Source organism: Lactuca virosa, chromosome 4, assembly GCF_052849685.1.
Source record: "Lactuca virosa cultivar CGN04683 chromosome 4, Lactuca_virosa_CGN04683_v6, whole genome shotgun sequence".
NCBI classification, from domain to species: domain Eukaryota; kingdom Viridiplantae; phylum Streptophyta; class Magnoliopsida; order Asterales; family Asteraceae; genus Lactuca; species Lactuca virosa.
Window position 1 is genome coordinate 152,273,440 of NC_136429.1, and position 23,832 is coordinate 152,297,271.

Here is a 23,832-nt window from a genome sequence, read left to right on the forward strand (position 1 = left end):
CCGTGCCTTTGTGTGTAGTTCAACAAGTAGTAGAGCAAACATATGAGTCGAAGTTTATCTATTCCTTCTAGGATTAGAAGCGATATTTGGGCCCCTCGATGATTTTGTTTTGACCTATGTACCGGGCCCGGTCAGAACTAAATTGATGTGTTCAGTTAAGTTCTATGTCAAACAAATCGGAAATCGGGAAACAAATGTTGGACAATAAGCAAGACCATGTTCCATGTATTTGTCCGGCTGATATCTAGAACAGAGGATTATATGATCACTTATCTAAAATGGCGCTTCATAGTTCAACAGAGTTTAAAGAGCTACGATTGCTGATCGGTTCCTGAAGTCATACTTGCAACTATAGTTATTAGACTTATCCAAGTGGGAGACTGTTGGATATAGTGTCTAAGTCCATAACTATATTTGGTATGTACTTGACCCGACTCAGCATGGTCCATTTGGGTTGCACTTCACCCGAACAATTTATGGATAATCGTTTGAGAATAGTATAAGTTATGATTTATTAATATATTATAAGTCCTAATATATTAATATAAAATCATATTATTTAATTAGTATTGATCTATAATTAATTTAGAATTAATTTAGAGATCAAAAGTATGACTAATTAAATATGGGCTCTTGTATTTATATAGTGTGGGCTAATGCTTATTTGGAATGGGCTAAGCTTGCATGGAAAGTCCATGGATACTCCATGGAGCTTTAACCCATGGATCTCATGGAAATGAAAAGACATGGGTATTAGGGTTTACATGGATGTAACCCTAATCCACCACACTATATAAAGGAGGCTTTGGTTCTTGAAATTGCACTAGTTGATGTGTGTAAACTAAGAGGGCCGATTTCAAGAAGTTTGTGACTATTCTCTCAAGTTTCCAAGTTTGTGGTGATTTGTGACTTCCATTTGAGGCATCCACATTATTGGTGCTAGGCTCTCAAACTCCAAGCAATCAACTACTACTACAAGGTAAGTAATTCTACTAGTTTTATTTGATTCAAGTACCCCATGCCATGCTAGTTAGGATAAGAACCTTGGAAAAATAATTATTTGCATGTATCTTAGTCAAACATAGATCCAAGGTTTCTAGGGTTGCATGTACACCATAGGAGTGTTAGAATGCTCAAAAACCCATCAGGAATACCCCAGGCCCTCAACCATCGGGTTGGAATGCCAACATATTATGGGTCCAATCAACCATCGGGTTGGAATACCCCAGGCCCTCAACCATCGGGTTGGAATGCCAACATACTATAAAACATGTGCACCTATATCAGATAATCATATAACAGTCTATAAAGACAACATACTATGGTCCTATCATCATCGGGATGGAATACCCTCAACCACCAATCAATCATGTGTACATATAACAGGTAATCTCCTACCAGCATACAGACAGTCAGACCAAACTATAGGTCACTAAGAATAACCATATCCGATCTACCAGGATACCGATCTAACATATCACACTAGCTTATAACCATCCTATTTACAAGGATACCGATCTAACAGATCATACCAGCATATAACCATCCTATCTACCGGGATACCGATCTAACAAATCATACCAACATATAACCATCCTATCTACCAATATACCAATCTAACAGATCATACCAGCATATAGCCATCCTATCTACCAGGATACCAATCTAACCGATCATAACAACATATAACCATCCTATCTACCAGGATACCAATCTAACAGATCATACCAGCATATAGCCATCTTATCTACTAGTATACCGATCTAACATATCATAACAACATATAACCATCCTATCTACTAGGATACCGATCAAACATATCATAACATCATATTATCCCAAATAACAAATCAAAATCAAAGGGCCGGCCTTGGTGCCTTAGACCCTTGGGTACAGTGAGGATAACTCACCTCGCAATGTCAGATCCGAATTGAAGAGTCGAACTCCCGAATTTCCGCCTCGCCAATGATCCCGAACTATCCATATAGTAAAACCAAGTGATTACACAACATAACAATCTTGACTAAGGGTCCACACAACTCATTAAGTCCATTCTCTTTATTGGGCCAAAGCCCAATACCAAGTCCTTGACTTGAAAGTCCTTATGCAAAGCCCATTATTGGCCCAATTTACCAAATTGGGCCTCAATCCAAGATCCATTATCAAAACTTGGCCCAAATCCAACTATTCAGAGAGTCCGGCAAAGCCCAAGCCCAAGCCCATCTAGTCCAAACACAGCCCAAATGACACAAGCCCAACAGAGTAAGTACGCGGGGCGTACTCCTCTGGTACGCTGGGCGTACTCTCCCGATGTTGACCACCATCGGGGTGGTTGACCCAGTACGCTGGGCGTACTGGATTTACGCGGGGCGTACTCGCGACTGAACCAAAACTCTCCTAAGTGCTTAATGACTTAAGCACTTAGGCCTATATTTCAGATCCATCGACCAAAAATGTCTGGGAACCATAAAGTCTTGAAATTTATCACTTGGGACGTCCAGAAAGTTCTTAATCCAAGGTCTTAATCCATTAAGACCTTTCTACTACATGCATGGGACATCTTAAGCCATTGGGACCTCATTTTTACCACTTAAGACCCCCACAAGGGTTTGAAAGGACAACCCATTTCGTCCAAAACATAACATGCACCATTTTGGGACTTTTGGGATAAGAATGCTTCCATAAAGCTAGAAAGACTAGATCTATCTCATACAAGCATAAAGTTCCAAGCTTTTTACCTTCTGGAGATCCCAAAAGAGATGATGAACCAAGATCCACAAGCCAATCTCCCCTCCTTGGCTCCTTGATGCACAAGCTCCTTCTTGAAGGCACCAAAAATACACTTATAAGCTTAAGAATGGTCACTGGGAGGCTAGGGTTCTCTCAAGACGGATGAGGGAGGTGTAAAGGCTAAAAAAGATGAGAGGGTATAGACCATAAGGTGCTTAAATACTCCACAAACCCTAAAAGTTAGGGTTCCATCCTGGCACACGTACGCCCGACGTACTACTTAAGTCTCCAAACTTACCATTTTGCCACTAAGGCCTCCTTTTGCCACTTCCTTCTAAATCAAGGGCCAAAATGACCTAATTAAAATCCGAGGGATGAATTTGAAGCTACTGGAAAAATGGGATGTTACAACTCTCCCCCACTTAAATTCGATTTCGTCCTCGAAATCATTCCTTACCATCCCCGGCAACCTCCCGAGGGCACCTCATACCCATGACATCCGACAATTTCCGAAGGAGACTAAATCCAATAGAAATCTTTTCATTCCAGAGAAGACGAATCCATAAACCCATGCACACACAACCTTACTCTGCCTAAACCCGCAATATGGAAACCCGAATTCGGTCTGGCTCCCCGACAGCCCACTCATACTAACCATCGTTAGTTCTCTTCCCAATGCTGCTAACAGACTATTCAACCTTGGAATCCTGAGGTTCCTACCCAAAAATAGAATCATGGATCATTTTCTGCTGAACCCCTGAGCCCACGACTTATCGTCGGTCCACACCGGGTATCTTGGCATATTGCATAGAGCAGGACTGCCTCAACCCGATCAAGCACAACATGTCACCTAATAGACCATCCGGATAAGATGTCCACAAACTACCGACGATAATCTACCTTGTCGCTCCTTGTCGACCATCACATCCATAGAATACAGTCCCGCAAGCGATTACCACCAACAACATACCTACCACTACCGGCCAACCAGACAAAATCCTGATGATCAAAAGCATCGGAAACCCAACTTTCCCTCTTCCTGAAGCGAACCCCTTTATGTTGACAGGATAATGCGTCCATTAGCTCCCAAATATCATACAAAATCAATCCACTAATAAACACGAACACTCATGCCTGGCCCAATCAGCCTCGGGCTGGAATACCAGGCATGCCTACGACGGGTCCAGTCATCCCCAGGATGGAATACCCTCGTATCCCCACACATGTTTGGCCCAATCAACCATCGGGTTGGAATACCAAACATATCAGGTCCAATCAATCATAGGGTCCGGTCATCCTCAGGATGGAATACCCTAGATTGGAATACCACTGAATACATAACCCGGGTCTACTCATAATTTGAGATCCAAGGATCTATCCTCGCGTCTCATCCACAATCCTCTAATTCGACACAACCGAGTGCAACTCCCCGGAATCTCAAAAATACATCCATTCCGAACACGCTCCTACAAGAGACATAACCAACACAATCTCTATGATCACAACCTCAGACTGGAATAACCTTACATGGTTCTTAGCATAAGTCTGGATTGCCTCTGAGCCCACAGCATAAGTCTGGTATGCCCTCTCCGGCCCTCCGCTCATGACTGGAATGCTCCCGATAAATTATCGACATTGCTGTCGTCACTTCGGTTGTCCAGCACTCCATCCTGGAGGTACTCACCTCCTCCATTGCCCAAGAAGGCCTAATCAATGTCCTTCACAACACCAACAAGTGTCACGGTGCTGAAACCTCACCCTACACTATCCACTTGTAGAACAAGTTGCTACCCCATAGCAGATACCCAGAACCTGATCATATCACTAACAAAACCCATACAGAGTCTTCGACATGACTGGACCGCCTCACCAGGCCTTCAGTCTATCCGGACCGCTCTAAACTGTTGAGCATCTCCCTAGACCACCCCTCCTGGTGATCATTCCAATGCAGACTGTTCTCACCCACTTGGGTTTCCGAACTCCTGATCCGTTCCTTGGACTCTAACCCCGGCCTAACCCTAGGCCTCATGTCGATCGTCCACCCTCTCGGAATCCGTGGTCTGTTCCCTGACCCGCGTCTACCACATATGATAAATAACCCGCACACACGTGCTGAAACTACTGCCGAGCCCTGGAAGCTAACAAAACCCTCAATCTATCAATCCAAAACCCTCAGAGTCGAGCACACCCTCGACCGAATACTCGAACTGAACTCAATTCATGACTAGAAATCCAACCTGGTTTCCCAACTTCTACTATCAAGCACCAAGAAGACGTGATACACATGTTAGGGAGTTTTACAGAACTCCCAACTCACACAACCCTCAAAACAAACAACCACTTGGTTTGTCTTTCTTCCTGACCACGATGTGAAACTTAACCCATTTTCAACATCGCTCTTGCTTCTGTATCCCGGGATGATTCTCCCCCACTTAGATTCGACTAAGTCTTCACAATAATGAAAATTGGAGAATTCCCAATCTCTCTCACTTTCCAACGATCGATCCGATAACAACCAAATCTTCTAACTAGCGCTCCATTACTAGCCAATACCAACTGACCACACACTCCTAAGAACCAGATGAACACTTCCCGAATCCCAGTGAAACCGACGATCACTAATGCTTGAATTATCCCACACTCAAATCCTGAAGACCAAAAGATTGATGCTCCAACTAATACCTCCGCGACGAGCTACTTCTCTTGGTGCTTTCGTCCATCAATCACGAACGATTGCTAAAACCACTGATTTCTGACAATGCCGACTAACCCTTCTGTGGGACCCTATCCTCAGACCTCCCACATAATACCCCTTTTTCCAAAGGTGCTCCAAACAAGTCTCCCGCTCTCGGGTTCTAGAAATCATTTCATTTAGGGTTTGCACACTGACTCAATCACCCGCTCAAAAGTCCACAGCTGAACTGCAATAGCTGAAGCAAGCTCTGCCCTAACCCGGGCTACAAACTATTCCCATGACATAGTCTACAATCCCAACATTGCAACAGGTCTCATAATCAATCCTTACTGCCTGATACAAGAGATCCAAGGCAAACCAGACCTCGCAAAATACTTATGCCACCTCGACCCACCTGCGCTCATCGGCGCTGAAATAATGTCGCCAATCCCTGCAACCAACTGACCCCGAGCTGAAATACAACCTGATCCTGGGGTCGCAAGCCTGCTCACTCCTTCGAGCTCGAAAACTGAAAAGGCACAATCCTTGCCCGATAAAATGACTGTCCGATACTTCAATTAACCATTCTACTTCCAGTTGCAAAACTCCAGCTGAACATAATAATCACTCCTTTTTGGAGTCCCCGCGACTCGTATTCCGGCCTCGAGCAAAAACCCCCGAAGTCTCAAATCCATACACTCCTGTGATAGCCACTCCCGCTCAGCCCGCGGAATATAATGAGTACATAATATCTCCCTGATCTCTAGTAACTACAACCCTCCGCTCATCAGAATATATCCCAGTACTGGAAAGCTCGACCATCTCCTCCCCTTGCCGTCGTTACAGCTGATATAGCTGCCGCGACAACCGTCTCGGCAATGGCTGCATAACGCTCGTCGAAATACTTAACCATGGCGGTCTTAATAGGCCCAAACATCTCCGGAAACTGTCCCCGGACAACCCCGATCACCTCCTCCCGGATGATCTCACTGACACGGTCCTCTGAAAATGCTGGCCTATCCTGGCTGCCAGCTTCCGATCCTAACCTGGATCCGGTCTCAAGACGCCTCGTAACCCTCATTCTGGTAAGACACCAGAAAGATCTCTGATAATCGATATAATGACAGGGGACCAATTCCCAACCCAACCCTAGGGTTGTGACTTCCTTGCTATGCGTATGGGTCTTGTGCTTTCAGTAGTACGGGCCCATACTACCTTCCACACCTACCCATATTTGTCTCAAGTATCATCACAATGCCCTAACAATATACATAATCATAGCGAGCGCTCAATCCTCAATCCTAGAGGAATGCTAAATATCTTGTAACTGCCTCCCGGCCTCACACAACCCACCCATCCATGAAACTTCCACCAACCCTGCAACACTAGTGTATGCTACCCATACATAACGCTGGACCCTATAGACTTTCGAATATCTGATCCTACCCTAAGCCCCTAATCAACAAGAATAGAACATAAGGCCAAATCAAACATTCTTAGGCTATAAGATCTTAATTATGTACAGCCGTGACACATACACAAGCAACTACAGTAATGATGTCAATCTCATATAAGGAAAACCCTAGGCTAGCAGGCATCATGTAGTCAGGCACTTCTATCATGCAATTCCTGAAGATCCCTAGCCTAGTACTAACATGCTGTTCTAACATATCACATAATCAAATAACTGCATGGTATTTTGGGGTCTACTTACTGGCTCCGGCTGATCGTACACTTCGCATCCTCCTTTCTTATTTTGAAAACCATTTAAAATCATTTTGAAAACATTTTCCTTAGTTTGAGACGGGATTCACACGAGTGTTCCTCCAATTCACTCAAACCAAGGCTCTGATACCAACTTGTAACACCCATAAAATTCGAGCCAATTTAAAACTTTTTAAATCATTTAAAACCACTCAATTATTACAATTTGTTTTCAAAATAGTTTAAACATCATAGTTCCCAGAAATCATGTTCATCAATCGAGGAAGTATACGGCCACGCCTTCGCCTTCCCGCGGTCATCTGCTGAACCTGAAACAATAAACTGAAACTGTAAGCCCGAAAGCTTAGTGAGGTACCCCCAAAATACCCATACACACAACAATACACATACAATAACAAACATCATACTATGGGTCCAATCATCCATCGGGATGGAATACCTAGACCCTCAACCATCGGGTTGGAATGCCCACATACTACGAGTCCAATCATCATCGGGATGGAATACTCTCAGCCCACAACCATCGGGTTGGAATGCCCACACACAATACATATATAACAGATATTATGGGTCCAATCATCCATAGGGATGGAATACCCCCAGGCCCTCAACCATCGGGTTGGAATGCCAACATACTATGGGTCCAATCAACCACTGGGTTGGAATACCCCAGGCCCTCAACCATCGAGTTGGAATGCCAACATACTATCAAACATGTGCACCTATATCAGATAATCATATAACAGTCTATAAAGACAACATACTAGGGTCCTATCATCCTCGGGATGGAATACCCTCAACTACCAATCAATCATGTGCACATATAACAGGTAATCTCCTACCAGCATACAGACAGTCAGACCAAACTATAGGTCACTAAGCATAACCATATCCGATCTATCAGGATACCGATCTAACAGATCACACTAGCATATAACCATCTTATATACGAGGATACCGATCTAACAGATCATACCATCATATAATCATCCTATCTACTAGGATACCGATCTAACAAATCATACCAACATATAACCATCCTATCTACCAGGATACCAATCTAACAAATCATACCAGTATATAGCCATCCTATCTACCAGGATACCCGATCTAACAGATCATAACAACATATAACCATCCTATCTACCAGGATACCAATCTAACAGATCATACCAGCATATAGCCATCCTATCTACCAGGATACCGATCTAACAGATCATAACAACATATAACCATCCTATCTACCATGATACCGATCTAACATATCACAACATCATATAATCCCAAATAACAAATCAAAATCAAAGGGCCTTGGTGCCTTAGACCCTTGAGTACAGTGAGGATAACTCACCTCGCAATGTCAGATCCGAACTGAAGAGTCGAACTCCCGAATTACCGCCTCGCCAATGATCCCGAACTATCCATATAATAAAACCAAGTGATTACACAACATAACAATCTTGACTAAGGGTCCACACAACTCATTAAGTCCATTCTCTTTATTGGGCCAAAGCCCAATACCAAGTCCTTGACTTGAAAGTCCTTATGCAAAGCCCATTATTGACCCAATTTACCAAATTGGGCCCAACTCCCTAATTGGGCCTCAATCCAAGATCCATTATCAAAACTTGGCCCAAATCTAATGATTCAGAGAGTCCAGCAAATCCCAAGCCCATCTAGTCCAAACAGAGCCCAAAACCTGAAGCCCAAATGACACAAGCCTAACAGAGGAAGTACGCGGGGCGTACTCCTCTGGTACGCTGGGCGTACTCTCCCGATGTTGACTACCATCGGGGTGGTTGACCCAGTACGCTGGGCGTACTGGATTTACGCGGGGCGTACTCGCGACTGAACCAAAACTCTCCTAAGTGCTTAATGACTTAAGCACTTAGGCCTATATTTCAGATCCATCGACCAAAAATGTCTGGGAACCATAAAGTCTCGAACTTTATCACTTGGGACGTCCAGAAAGCTCTTAATCCAAGGTCTTAATCCATTAAGACCTTTCTACTACATGCATGGGACATCTTAAACCATTAGGACCTCATTTTTACCACTTAAGACCCCCACAAGGGTCTGAAAGGACAGCCCATTTCGTCCAAAACATAACATGCATCATTTTGGGACTTTTTGGGACAAGAATGCTTCCATAAAGCTAGAAAGACTAGATCTATCTCATACAAGCATAAAGTTCCAAGCTTTTTACTTTTTGGAGCTCCCAAAACAGATGATGAACCAAGATCTACAAGCCAATCTCCCCTCCTTGGCTCCTTGATGTACAAGCTCCTTCTTGAAGGCACCAAAAAAACACTTATAAGCTCAAGAATGGTCACTAGGAGGCTAGGGTTCTCTCAAGACGGCTGAGGGAGGTGTGGAGGCTAAAGGAGATGAGATGGTATGAACCATAAGGTGCTTAAATACTCCACAAACCCTAAAAGTTAGGGTTCCATCCTGGCACACGTACGCCTAGCGTACACATGTGTACGCCCAACGTACTAGGGTGCGACCTAGTACGCTTAGCGTACCACATGTACGCCCGACGTACTACTTAAGTCTCCAAACTTACCATTTTGATGCTAGGGCCTCCTTTTGCCACTTCCTTCTAAATCAAGGGCCAAAATGACCTAATTAAAACCCGAGGGATGAATTTGAAGCTACTGGAAAAATGGGATGTTACAGGCCTACTAACGGTAAGAGTGACATTTACTTATACATATATATATATATATATATATATATATATATATATATATATATATATATATATATATATATATATATTAAACTTTTAATTCTATATAGTATAAGGGTGTATTTTATACTTTTAAAATACCAGGTGGTTTAATCTATTAATAAATTAAACTTTTAATTTGATTAATCTTAAACCATGTTAGTATGAATTTATTAAATTTCTCTTTCAATTAAACACTTAATTAATTTAATAAAACCTTAAGGGTCTAATTTAAACTTTTCAAAAAATACTAGGGTTTTAGAATTTAATATTTCAAAATTAATACTTTTTACATAAGTTATAAATTCCAAAACTTAAGGACAAATTTTGAGACCTTTCAAAATATTAGGGTTTAACTATTTAAAATTCAGAAACTAAAACTTTTAAGTTCAAATTTAAACTATAAAACCTAAAGGGTGTAAATTGAAACTTTTCAAACTTACTAGGTCAAATATTTGACTCATAATAATCCTATATTATCCATATTTAACCATACCATTAATTTTGATAAGGATAATCATTCCAAACATAAAAAATCGATTTTAGGCAATAAAAACGAGTTTTGGTAATTATCATTAACTAAATCTGCTCAAAAAATCGAAAACTCCCGTCAACGACACCCTGGACTCGCCGAGTCCACTGATGGACTCGCCGAGTTCATGCAACTCGTCGAGTCCACTGATGGACTCGCCGAGTCGGCTTCGCAGACAACAAAAATTCGACTTTTTGATCATTTGGCAGTTCACTTTTGCATCTATTCAACTAGAAAAACGACCTAGGCTTTGATACCACTGATGGGTTATGAGCATAACATCAATGCTATGGTGTTCATGCAACCCTAATTGCTTTGATCTAGGTTTTCTAATTTGAACATACAACATTGAATACCAAAGCAATAAACCCTAATCTAGCATGCTTATTTCAAAATTAACATAATAAGCAAGTTAGAAACTTTACCTTGATTGTTATATAGCAATAACAATCACAATCCTTCTTGATCTTGACTTCTGAAAGCTTAGTGCCCCAAGTTTTGCACCTCTAATGGAGTCACAAACACCACTAGCAACAAGGAAGAACAAGAGAGAGAGGAGAGGCTCAAAATCGGCTATGGAATCCTTCTAGGGTTTCTAGTGGCCGATTTTGGGATGCCGAAGGGATCCTTATATAGCTGAGCAATTAGGGTTTCAGTCAAAACCCTAATCCAGTTGCTTAGTCCTTAAGCAGCCCAAAGGATCCTTCCAGAAGGCCCCTTGGACGATTTCTATATGGACTCCCATATACAATTCGTCCATTGCTTCCTTATGGATCCTAAGCCCAACTTTGTAACTATCTTATAATTACAATATCAATCCCCTTGATTTAATTAACCTATTTTGACCACAAAACTAATTCTAAATTAATTTTTGATCAATATTAATTAAATCTTATGATTTCTCTTTTAATATATTATTCACATAATATATTAATAAATCACAATTAATCATCTTTCTCCATAATTCATCCTATCAGTTGCTAAGGTGAAGACAACCCAAAAGGACCATGCTCATAATCGGGTCAAGTACATACCAAAATAGTTATGAACTTAGACACCTAATCCAACAATACCAATATAAAGCCCACCTTTAGTTTTTGACACAAACACCATGTCCAATTTAATACTAGACATTTTTCGATCCTCAATATCGCCACAAAAAAATAATTTGAATAGCTTCTATGAATTTTGAAACTAAAATTGACATAAAAAAATGACATATAAAAGTAAAGATAGTGGTTGTCGTTGAACCCTCTGAATCCACTAAACCCGTTGATCCTAAGTTGGACAAAGTAGTGTTCTCGCTGAACCCGCCCAAGTTGGCTCCCTCTCAACCCTTCATCCTCTTATCCTTTGCTTCCAACCTCAAGCAGTTTGTAGAACCCGCCCTAGACACTCTTTTCCGATTCGGTATCGGGAAAATGGGGGTGGCGTACTCGTCGGTGCTAGAGTGTCACCACAATGAAACTGTCTCCTATCCCTGCTCGACTCCGTTTACTCTAATGAGTTCCAAATAAAGCCAACACTTGGCTTAAGTAATTTATTGAAGAAAAGTATCAAGGGTTTAAGGAAGAAATAATTAAGTGGCTTTTATGAAAGTGCAAATACCTAATATTTCTTTTGCCTAAACTTTTTTATTAAGAAAGATACTCTTTGTTAACTTTGGAAAAAAAATCTTATTGAAATGATGAAATTTCCAACAAAACACACATTTGTGATGGATACTAATGATTTGACGTTAATTGTTTTCATTGATTATACATGAGTTTTGCCATAAAAAACATTTTTAACATTATTTTCTATAGTTAACTCAAATGTTGTCTAACAATAAATGTAATAATTTTCATTTTGAAACATGTATTAAATAAATACAACAATTTTTATCTTATGGGATGCTGGTTTTCGTTTTTCTTATGTAAATATTTTGATGGCTTAACTAAATTAATTAAATATTTTTGAAAATCGAAACCATATCTTATCTAAAAAAAATTAAAGAGTTTTACACAAATTGTAAATATTTATATTAGTTATTTTTGTAGAAAAAGGAAATATTTTAGTCAACCACCACCATCCGTTTGCAGTTTGCACCAAAGAGTATCCGGATCACACAAGGTTTCTGTAACGATATATCAGCCGTCCGATCAAAACTCGGTTTTATAATACCACCGATCCTTTAAACGCTTCGATCTCACGCAGAAACGCATACGCACACTCTTCTGAAAACCTATCTTTTCTTTCTCTCGAAACAGCAAAGAGAGAAACGCAACGCAACCATGGCGGCAACTGTAACAAGTGCGTGGGCGAAACCAGGCGCCTGGGCTCTGGACTCCGAGGAACACGAAGACGAGCTTAAACAAGAACAAACCCATGCCAACACCAACGACCGTGCTGCGGCGGCGGCGATGTCTGATTTCCCTGACCTGATGACGGCCGCAGCCACCAAAACGAAGAAGAAGAAGGGCCAGACTTTATCTCTTGGCGAGTTTGTAACTGGGTCGACGAATAAGCCTTCCGGTCAGACTTATCAGGCGGCGAAGGGGTTAACCGCTGAGGACATGATGATGCTTCCTACCGGTCCACGCCAGCGGACTGCTGAGGAATTGGACCGGACTAGGTTAGGCGGTGGGTTTAGATCTTACGGTGGTGATAGGAACAGCGATTCGTCGAATTCGAGATGGGGTTCGGGTAGGGTTAACGGCGGTGGTGGTGATGAGGGTCGTAAATCGACTAGGGAACCTTTGGGTCCTTCACGTGCCGATGAGATTGATGACTGGGGGGCAGCGAAGAAATCAACGATTGGCGGTGGTGGTGGATTTGAGAGAAGGGAGAGAGGAGGAGGAGGAGGCGGCTTTTTTGAGGGCTCGCATTCCCGTGCTGATGAATCGGACAGTTGGGCATCAAACAAGAGCTATACTCCATCAGAAGGGCGAAGGAATGGTGGGGGATTTGACAGGGAGAGAAGAATGGGGTTTGAATCGAGTGGCGACGCTGATACTTCTGATAATTGGGGTAGAAAGAAAGAAGTTGAAACCCGGAGATTCGGTGGTGGTGGTGGTGGTGGTGGGAATGCGTTTGATAGTCTAAGAGATCGCCGAGGTGGTCTCGACTCTTCTGATTCAGACACTTGGGGGAAAAAGAGGGAGGAAGTGAGCGGCGGCGGCGGTGGTGGGAGTATGAGTAGACCCAAGCTTAATTTGCAGCCTAGAAAGTTGCCAGTCGGAGATGTTGTTGAGACTGTGGGGGCTGTGAAACCAAAAGGTTCAAACCCATTTGGGGATGCACGTCCAAGAGAACAGGTGTTGAAGGAAAAGGGTGAAGACTGGAAGGAGATGGATGAAAAGCTCGAAGCCATGAAAATTAAAGAATTAGGTTCTGGAGATAGAATGAAAAGAGGCATTGGAAGGGCAAGATCCAATGAAGATTCAACTGAGAGGAGCTGGAGAAAGGACCAAACCAATGATGCTCCTCCTCCAAGGTTTGATAATATAATTACTCTACATTAAACAGCAAATTACTTTCACTGATTTGTTTATTATAGCATCTTACTTTTAATTCTTCAAAAATCTACCTAATTATAACCATGTGGTTCAAATACAAATACAAATACAAAGCAAGTTTTACTGATATAATCGGGCAGATTTTATATTGCTGTAATAGAAAAAGTAACAATGGGATGATATAATACACACAATTAATGGAAGTACATTGCGCTTAGGTCTTAATCTATTCGTCTTATTTTGTGGTTATGACTTGTTATGTATCTAATATGCCTTGTTTGTTCTTGTGAATTGCATTATTACATTTTAAAATCTGTTTATAGTATGGCATTGAGTTGAATTTGTGCCCTTTTGAGGTATTATTGGATACTTAAACATTGGTAAAATGTATACATCATACAAGGAAATGGACACAAATAAGTCTATACATAATGCTTAGTTTTTGATTATAAGGTAATGTTTTTAAGCAAGAAGCATTTGTTGGCAGCTTTATGATACACTATTAACAAATGTTGGACATAAAAAGATGTATTTTGGTGTTGTAACTAAAGGCTATTGTGTTAATCCATATATTCTTTTTCAAGGGCCATTAATTTGGATATTTTTATAAATGTTGGGTTTTTATCTCTTTAAAACATTATAGATGGTTTTTTATTGCAAACATTCCTTTGTTATTGTGAAAGTACATTGGGAAGAACTCACTTTTTGAAAGGAAGAAGTAAAAAGTGGCAAGAATGATTGGATGCTTTTGCAATTTAATAAATTAAATTGTATATTTTATGCCAGTTCTTTATTTTCTTGTTGTTTCCACTTACATGAAGTGAAGTAAATGGCAAAATCAGTTGGTTGGTTATTAAACTTTTATGGTTCTTTTGATTGGTTGCTTGAACCAAAAAGAAAAATGACCTAATTATTCTTGGGATCTTGTAGTTTCTAGGAATTTTGTTTTTCTTGTTATGTAGGGAATAAAGAAACTACTAACCTATGAAATTGTATATCAGTTGTCTTTTTGACCTTAAATGTCAACTTGTTTTTGTAATTATAACAATTAATTATACCTTTTGATTTAATAACCATTTCTTAAAATGAGCTGTGATTGGAATTGGAAGTATGATGTCTAAATGAGAAATTGTAATCCTTGTTTCCTTTTTCCATTAAATGCTGCCTTGGATAAATGAGATTAAAGAATACATATGAGAAAATGAGAGCATACTTGTGGAAATGTAAAAGCAAAAATAGAATAGGGGTAATTTTGTAAAAAGTTTGTACTTAATGGCATACTTGCATACTGTTTGATGATGTGTAGTGGCGAGACAAGTGAAAATGGACATACTGAAGAACCTGAAGAAGAAGAAGTAGGAGGAGAAGAAGAAGAAGATGCACAGAAGTGATTTGAGATTGAGATAAAGAAGAAGAAGAAGAAGAAGATATAATGGCAAGTTTTGTGTTCTATTTTTCCATGTTTTTGTTGCTACTGTTACAAGTTTTGATAGACTTCTTGATGAGTAGAGTGATTTTTGTAGGACTAAATGCATACTTTGTGTTAATTTATTATTATTGTTACTATGTTCCTCTTTATCAGTTTTGTTCTTTTTTTTTTTATTTTTTATTCAGACATGAGTGCATGTATTCACAACTTTATATTTATTAAGAGCAACTATATATTTATATATTTGAGACATCCACAAACACTTAAACTTTTATGGTGGCATGACAATTGACATGGCATAAGTTTAGTTGAACAAGAAGCATTTTATCGTTGATGCCTCTTGGGTCAATTGAATTTTAAGTAGCAATTAGTATAATATTATCATATTTATTTATGGGTGAAAGATGGAAAATATCCAAATTTGTTACAAAGATTATGAGTCTTTAAAACAACACACACACACAAAGAAGGCTCATCCTTTTATATACTACTGCCTCTGTTCTTACTTATTACTTGTCAATAATCTCCTTTTATTTGTTAACTTGTTATTTATTGTGGGCGGTTGAGACTTCCATTACACCACCCTCCTTTCTCTTTCTATGATGGTTTGTACCTCAGGCTTCAGAGGTTGTATGTCAGCTTGGATACCCCTATATTTCAAACTTAGCTAGAAAAATTGGTGCTCTTTTTCTTTATTAACTAGACTAGATAGTAGTTTGTGAATGTGTTGTTTGTGGTGGTAATTGTTTTGTTGCAACTTAAAATGTGGATGGATTGGCTAAACATTTACATTGGTGTGGTTGTGACAAGTGTTGTGTTGGTGGTGGGGTCAAGTACAAGTACAATTACAAGTGATGTGTGTCATGGAGAAACGATGGTGAGTGGGAGGGTGTTTTGTGATCAGTGCAAAGATGGTGAGATTAACCATCTTGATTATCCTCTTGGAGGTGAGTTATACTTACTAAACCAAATCTTGTTTTAGTTAGTTTGACTTTTTTTCTTTTTTTCTTTTACACTTTCAATTTATAATAGTTATTAAATAAATAATTATTTTTGTTCGATTTTACTTCTACATACAGGAATAAAATAGTCATTTATTGTTATTAAGAGAGTCAATTTATGTTTTAATTTTTAAATAAGAAATAGCTTTTCTATACATCATTTCTCCGCATAAAAACAAGAAAAAAAACCCTGTAATTTGTTAAGCAACTCAATGATATAAGGACTACTTAACAAAGAAATGGCTAATGTTATAGATTGGTAATAACTTTTTTTTTTTTTTTTTTTTTTTTTTTTTTTAACAAAGCATCATTGTTTTTTTTTTTGTTAAATAACAAAAATATATAACAAATTATTTGTTCTTTTTTACAAAATACCATTAATATAAATAATATAAAAAACTATAAAGATAAATAAGATTGAAAAAATATTTAAGATAATAAAATCACACTTTGTAAAGTGAAAGAAAAAGTTAGTGACATCTATAAGAGTAAAAAATTGGCAAATACTGATATTTTGTTGACTACTAATAGATTTGATGTCATTAACTTTTTCTTTCGCTTTGTAAAATAGGATTTTATTATCTTAAATATTTTTATTTTTATCTCATCGTACAAAGATTTGATGATATCCAAGTTTTTTTTTTTTTTTTTTTTTTTAATCCTTTTTTAATGCTTGAATGAATCTGTCATTTCCTTCGTGTGTTCCAATACTTCATCTATCTGAGACATCTGAAAAGAGTTAGTTTTGTTAATTTAATCTCTAAGATTTTTTGTTTTGTTTTGTTTTGAGGTAGTTCCTTTTTCTTTTTGCTTTTGTATTATTTTTTCTTCTTTTCCATGTGACGGACTTCAGCTACATCATCTTCAATGTTGAAGCTTGTTTATGCATCTAATGATTGTTGTGTAACTACACGAGCTAGTTTTTTTCTCTTGGTATGAGCATGATCCGTATCACCCCCTTCAATTTAGGTTCACCCTTAAAAATTGCACATGCGTGCTCATATCTAAATGGCTTCTTGTATATAGAATAAAACAATTTTCTTGCAACAATCCTCTACTTGGTCATCAGACCAATAACTATGGCATTGCTTTTGTATGCTAATAATTAATCTGATTAAATTCATTAATAGAAGGAATTATTTTGTACCATGCCCCTTGACCTCTTTTTAACCATTACTTCCAGTTGCATCTCCTTCAATCTAAATAGTCTGATTGAATAATAAATCGGCATTTCTAATGAATACTTCCTTATCCATCCAAAACCCCCGCCTGAAGATGCTCGGTGGAAAACCGGTTGATTTGAAAAGTAATCACCAACAAGACGACAATGGCCCTCTTCACGACCTCAATGAATATATCATTTTTACGTGGTCCTCAGCTAGAATGTTTTGCTTCATCTTGAGGTTATTTATCTGTAATCATCAACAACCTTTCATGGGTATCGTCTGCCAGTTCATGGATGATGAACTTACTCACTTGTATGATAAGATACTACTCAATGGTGTCGTCGGACATAGCTAGAAACACTGTATGATTTTTATATGAAGAGAGTGTAATTTTTTATACAAGTAAGTTATGAGTAATGTCTCTAATAGTCACTTAATGCAAAAAAATAAAACTAAGAAATAACTTTGCCTGGTGTTTTTTTTTTCTTCCAAAAATATAAAAATGATAAAATTTTCAAATATTTAGTTAAAAAATGATAAAAGATTATGTAACCACAATATTTTGTAATATTTGATAATTTTTTAATTTTGAAAGTTTTGATATCTATTTGTAAATTATATAACTTTTTAAAAAAAAATATCAACTTTTGTTTATTAAATAAGTTAAGTAATTAAATATAAAGTCTAAACTTAACCTCACATCTAAATCTAGTTAGGATATAAACTAAAATATTATTAAATATAGGGATAAATGTGAAAAGGCTAAAAGAAAATCACAATATTAGCAAAAAATAAATGTTTGGGATGACTTTTCAAATAATATGTTTTATTTTCTGATAGTAAAAGAATTTCGAAAGCTTTAAAAATCTGGAGATTTTCTAACATGTGCCATAAATTATTAATTATGAGAAATATTACCATAATTAAATGTGAAATGCATTAATTATGAAGAACATTTTCTATAATTAATAAATTTCATATTTAATTATAGTAATATTCCTCATAATTAATAGTTCGATTATCGCTTCTTATGTGTTCCTTTAGGACATATGTTAGAAAATCCCAAAAATCTATTATTATAAATGCTCTAGGTAAAAAACTATTTAATTTTGTTCATAAAAAACCATTTAAATATTGGTATTTTATGAATATAAAGTTTCAATACTTTTCTTTTGATAATATTTTTTAAAACAAAAGTGTTTTATAAAAAAATGTTGATTACCTACTTATGATATTAACATATGAAAAATATAAAAGAAATACAATTTGTGTAAGTCAAGTCTTAACTTATAATAGATTTGCTATCAATTAATCGTTTAAAGGGTGATTTCATACCTCAAGTATATTTTAAATATTATTTATCTTTACATTTTTATCAAGACAACACATAATAAGCGGGAAAATGGTACAAGTTTATTATAATTGTAAAATGCAGTTTAAGACATGATTGACTATTTTGGGCAATCAATGTAAAGAAGAAAAAAAAGTCTATGGACAATATTAAGAAATAGTTTACAGTTTAAGGACTAAATTTGGAATTTTTGTATATTGTAGGAGTAAGAGTATTATTGGCTTGCCCAGGGGAGCATGGGCAGTTCACAGTCTTGACGGAAGAAACTACAAACTGGCTTGGGACCTACACAATCAAATTTAGAGGTCCGGTGGACATGAGTGGTTGCCGGGCTCAGGTTTCCGGCGACGGCCAGGGTTGTGCTGCAGAAGCCGGCCCTGCTCAGAACTTCAGACTTACGTTTAAGATGTTTGATACTGAAATTTACACGGTGGATACTTTGGTTAGTCAACCTGTCACGCCTTCCCCTTTCTGCCCTCGATACTCACCGCAACCGCCACTATTGCCTCCTCCGTTCGACTTTCCTCCTAACTGTCCGCCTCCTGAATTGTCACCATTGCCTCCTTTCCCGCCACTGATGGAGCCCCCGTTGCCTCCTCCTCCGGATAACTTTCCACCTGACTATTCGCCGCCGGTGCACCATCCTGAATTGCCTCCACCACGACCGTTGACTCCACGGGTGCGCTGGCTGCCATTGCCTCCGTTGCCTGCACTGCCGCCGTTGCCTGAATTGCCACCGTTGCCTGCACTGCCGCCATTTCCTAATATACCTCCATTGTTGCAATTTCCGCCAACACTTCCACCGTTACCGGCATTACCGCCTTTACCTGCACTACCGCCGTTGCCCGCACTGCCTCCGTTACCATCTCTGCCACCGTTTCCTGCACTACCGCCATGGCCTGAACTGCCGCCAGTGCATGAGTCGCCTCCATTGCTGTCCTTGCCACCGACACAACCACCAGCCCCTGAACGACGACCACGGTGGTCTGCAATGCCACCATTGCATGAGCCACCTCCGTTTCTTTCCTGGCCACCGACACAACCGCCGGTACCTGAACGAAGGCCACGACGGTCTTCATTGCCGCCATTACAAGAGTCACCTCCATTTATGTCCTTTCCACCGACACAACCGCCAGTACCTGCACGGCCACGGTGGTCCGCATTGCCACCATTGCTTGAGTTTCCTCCATTGCAGCCTTTGCCTCCGCCACTGCCACCACTACCTGCATTGCCGCCATTGCCTGAGTTACCTCCGTTGCCTCCCATGCCAGCCAAGCCGTTCTTTGAAGCTTCAGCTTGTTCATACCAGTAAGTTTTATCACACTTATAGACTAACTTAAGCTTCTTGATATTCAAAGGGTGTAATTATATATTAATTTGTTGAATGTTTTTAATTAGAATGTGGATGATGCCTCAACACAAATGCTATTGGAAAGTGATGAACCCAGACCTAAAAGTACAACTTGTGTTTGGGCCATTGGCTTCAATAAGATATGGCAGAAACATGACGATATATGAAAGCATGTATGGAAGACGAGATCCTTATCGGACACTTTTAAGGGAAGGAACGACTGCTCTCTTGAATTCTTATAGTAGCATCGTGTTTGCCTATGAACCTCATGATATCGTCCATCGGCTAAATTGGGCGCTCATGGAAGACTCTGTAGAACAAGTTCTTGCAGCCGCTAAACGCTTCATGAAGGCAAACTCTGGAGCAACCGGGAATGTTACATGCAAATTTACAACATGCACATGATCACAAACTTAACGAACTCTATATTGATTCAACCATCGCTTAATCCTATCAACCGTTTTGCTTGCGATGATGAATATGGCTATGATTAGATGATAAACGTTTATTGGGATTGAGAATGGATCATGTATTTTTGGAAGACATTTCTTTTGGCTTTTTAGAATTAAGAGGAAACAACTTGTCTAGTCGTCCAGGGTAATTATACTTAGGTGTTGTGTTTTTTTACTTTATAAATGGGAATATGACTCAATACATATTATTCATGCATACATGTATACATACATACACTTAAAATGTTAAATAATATTGAAACAACTTTAAACAAGAACATAAATAATTACCGGATATTTTACAGAAAGTGTTTACAAACAACAAATCTAAACAAAGTAAATCATAAGATACACCGATCAAAGAGAATTACACACGAACCTATACACAAGACTGTTAGTACATTTGGGTTTAGGTCCAAGGCTATTAGGTATTTAGGTTAGTTCATTTTTGTATCCTTATTTATATGAGATTTAACTCTCACTATTAAATATTAATCAAACAATCTATTATCTTACATAGTATCAGAGCTCTATAGTATCAGAGCTCTATGTTAAAACCATACTGCTGACCACAACTCGTAGCAACCGTCATCCACCTCTGCAGGGGCGGAGCCAGGATTTGAGAATAACAGGGGCTTAAATCTTAAAAAGATAATAAAAAATATTGATTACTAGTTTAAAATAGAAAGTCATTTATTCGGGTTCAACACTAAAAAGCTCGTCAATATTACTAAAGTACTATTTTTTAAAGTTGTAGGCATGTATTATAAATATCTTCCTCTAATATTATCTCTAACAATATACAATTGTGGTTCATGAACATTTTTCTTTTCATTTAAAAAAAAAATCAATGACTCTTTTGTTGCTCAAAATTTACAATATGATCATAAAAAACCAAATTACTAATCATGATAAAATTACAAAAATTAATGAAATATGTAAGAATTAAAGATTACCTATTATTATTGATTGGAGAATGAAAGCAATGGTAACTTCCTAACGAAAATCAACTCCCGACAATAAAATAAAAGAGATACCCACTTTACCAAATTAAAATAGATAGAGGGGACTTTGAGTTTAGTTTACTGAGATGGGCCATATAATTACTCATGGGCTTCATTATATATAATTCTATCATTAAACAATTAAAAGAGTTGGAGGGGGAGCAACACCCGACTTCCCCCCTACCGGCTCCGCCATTGCACCTCTGACGACCTCTAATAGTCATCGGAGGTGCCTTCTCTGTCCAATTTTCCCCCTTCTCAAATCTCATCTCCTCTTTCTCCTCCTAAAAAACATCTCTCATATAAACAGTCAGCGTAGCCTTGGCTGCCTTCTCCGATGTGTTTTAGCGTCGTCTTCGCCGTACATCAATTCTCTCTCCCCCTCCCCCCTTGCGCTGCTGCCGCATCATCTAGCTCTAACCGCTAAAGTCGTCAACACCGCCGTTGTCTCAAGATCTATCTGTCGCCGCCTATAGATCCAGTCGCTTCTCAAAGAACCGGGAAGAAACGAATGTTGAGTTAATGACTTCAGTATACTAAGAAAGTGCATATATACCTCTCAAAGTTACACCAAGCCTCTCAACTATGAGAACTTATCAATATTGGTATCGGCTACAAGCCAACAAGTCTAAGCCCATGTTCATTTATACTTATTAATAATGATAATTGTGTTGCTGTAATATCCTATTTTTAGAGTAAGAAACTTTTTACTTTAAATAATTAAATTAAATAAATATAATAATAATAATAATAATAATAATAAATATGTAAATTTGAAGAAATAAACTTTAAATTTAACACCTCTAGTAAATAAGGGTTAAATTTGATAAAATTGAGAAAGTCTAGTTTGACCAAAAGTTGACTCACTCGAGTCAAACTTAAGATAATTAATATTATAGAAACACTAGTACAAAACTGGATTTTTGGCGCCGGTTTTTGAAAATGGGGTGGTGTCGTTTTTCATATTTCTCGAAGCTAAAAGTCATAGACTAATTTCCATGATTATTTCCACGACGGTTTACTCAAAACGAGTCACCGTTGCAAATCAGACTTCACACATTAACGTGGGTTTTACATAAGAATAGCGACAAGTAGTGCTATGGTCGAATACCCATCACCAGATGTCATCTTTTATACCGGGGTTTTTATTTGATATGTACATTAGTTACCTTGTGTTGGTTATTAAGTGAGACGTAAAGACATATAAGGCGACGAGGTTTAATTTTAAGTGATTAAATCTTATAGTGAAATTTATCACATGAAAAAGTCATGTGTAACGCCTGGTTTTTCTGGTAATTCCTTATTCATTAAGTGTTTATTTATGTTGCATAGAGACCAAGTACGCTGGGCGTAAGTGAGGTACATTGGGTGTACCTCGAAGAGCCTTGGACACAGGTTTAGCCCCCTGGTACGCTGGGCGTACGTCATCCAGGGGCAAACCCTAGTTTCTAAGATTTGCACCCTATTTAAACACCTTATGTCCCAATGCTCTCTCCTTATCAGCCTCCATTGCCCCTTTTGAGTAGAGGTGACAATGAGTCGACCTGGGTTGGGTTCGGGTTCAACCCATTTAATAATTGGGTTGAAAATTTCAACCCAACCCAACCTGTTTATTTAAATGGGTTGATATTTCCAACCCAACACAACCTTTTAGATAAATGGGTTGTCACCGGGTTGACCTGTTTATGTAGTTCCCGACCCAACCTATTAAATAAATGGGTTAAACTTGGGTTAACCCATTTAAAATCAATTATATATATATATATATATATATATATATATATATATATATATATATAATATAATTAAATATTATACCACTTAAATTATAAAATATAAATAAAACTTCATAATTATGACAAAAGCACAATCCTAATTCATAAATACAAATAAATTGTTCAAATAACATTAAAAATGTTTAGTTTCAGTGATTTTGGAGAGTGACCAGTATTATCGGCGCTAAAAAAGGATGAAAATTAGGATTGAATTTTATTAAACATAGATAATAATAATGCAACATTATAATTTAAAAATTAATACTTTGATTAATACATGATAATATTCAAATAATATTAAACTAAATATATATATTAAAGTTAAATGGGTTGATGGGTTAAAAACGGGTTGATAATTTTACCCAACCCAACCTATTTAATTAAATGGGTTAGACGGGTTGACCCATTTAAGTT

At 38.3% G+C, this 23,832-nt stretch overlaps 1 protein-coding gene across 1 annotated transcript; it reads left to right on the top strand.

The window, feature by feature from the left end:
* Positions 1–12,562: 12,562 nt before the first annotated feature.
* LOC145107557 (glycine-rich protein) lies at positions 12,563–15,570 on the top strand. The gene is made up of 2 exons (XM_079044461.1): positions 12,563–13,867; positions 15,196–15,570. The coding sequence occupies exons 1-2, from the start codon at positions 12,666–12,668 to the stop codon at positions 15,278–15,280; spliced, it is 1,287 nt and encodes a 428-aa protein (XP_078900587.1). The 5' UTR covers positions 12,563–12,665; the 3' UTR covers positions 15,281–15,570.
* Positions 15,571–23,832: the final 8,262 nt, after the last annotated feature.

What these genes read in the sequence shown, in the direction of transcription:
- LOC145107557 (XM_079044461.1), top strand. Translation starts at nt 12,666, where the DNA reads ATGGCGGCAACTGTAACAAGTGCGTGGGCGAAACCAGGCGCCTGGGCT. An exon ending in AATGATGCTCCTCCTCCAAG is followed by an intron (nt 13,868 to 15,195) that starts GTTTGATAATAT and finishes GATGATGTGTAG; the next exon opens with TGGCGAGACAAGTGAAAATG.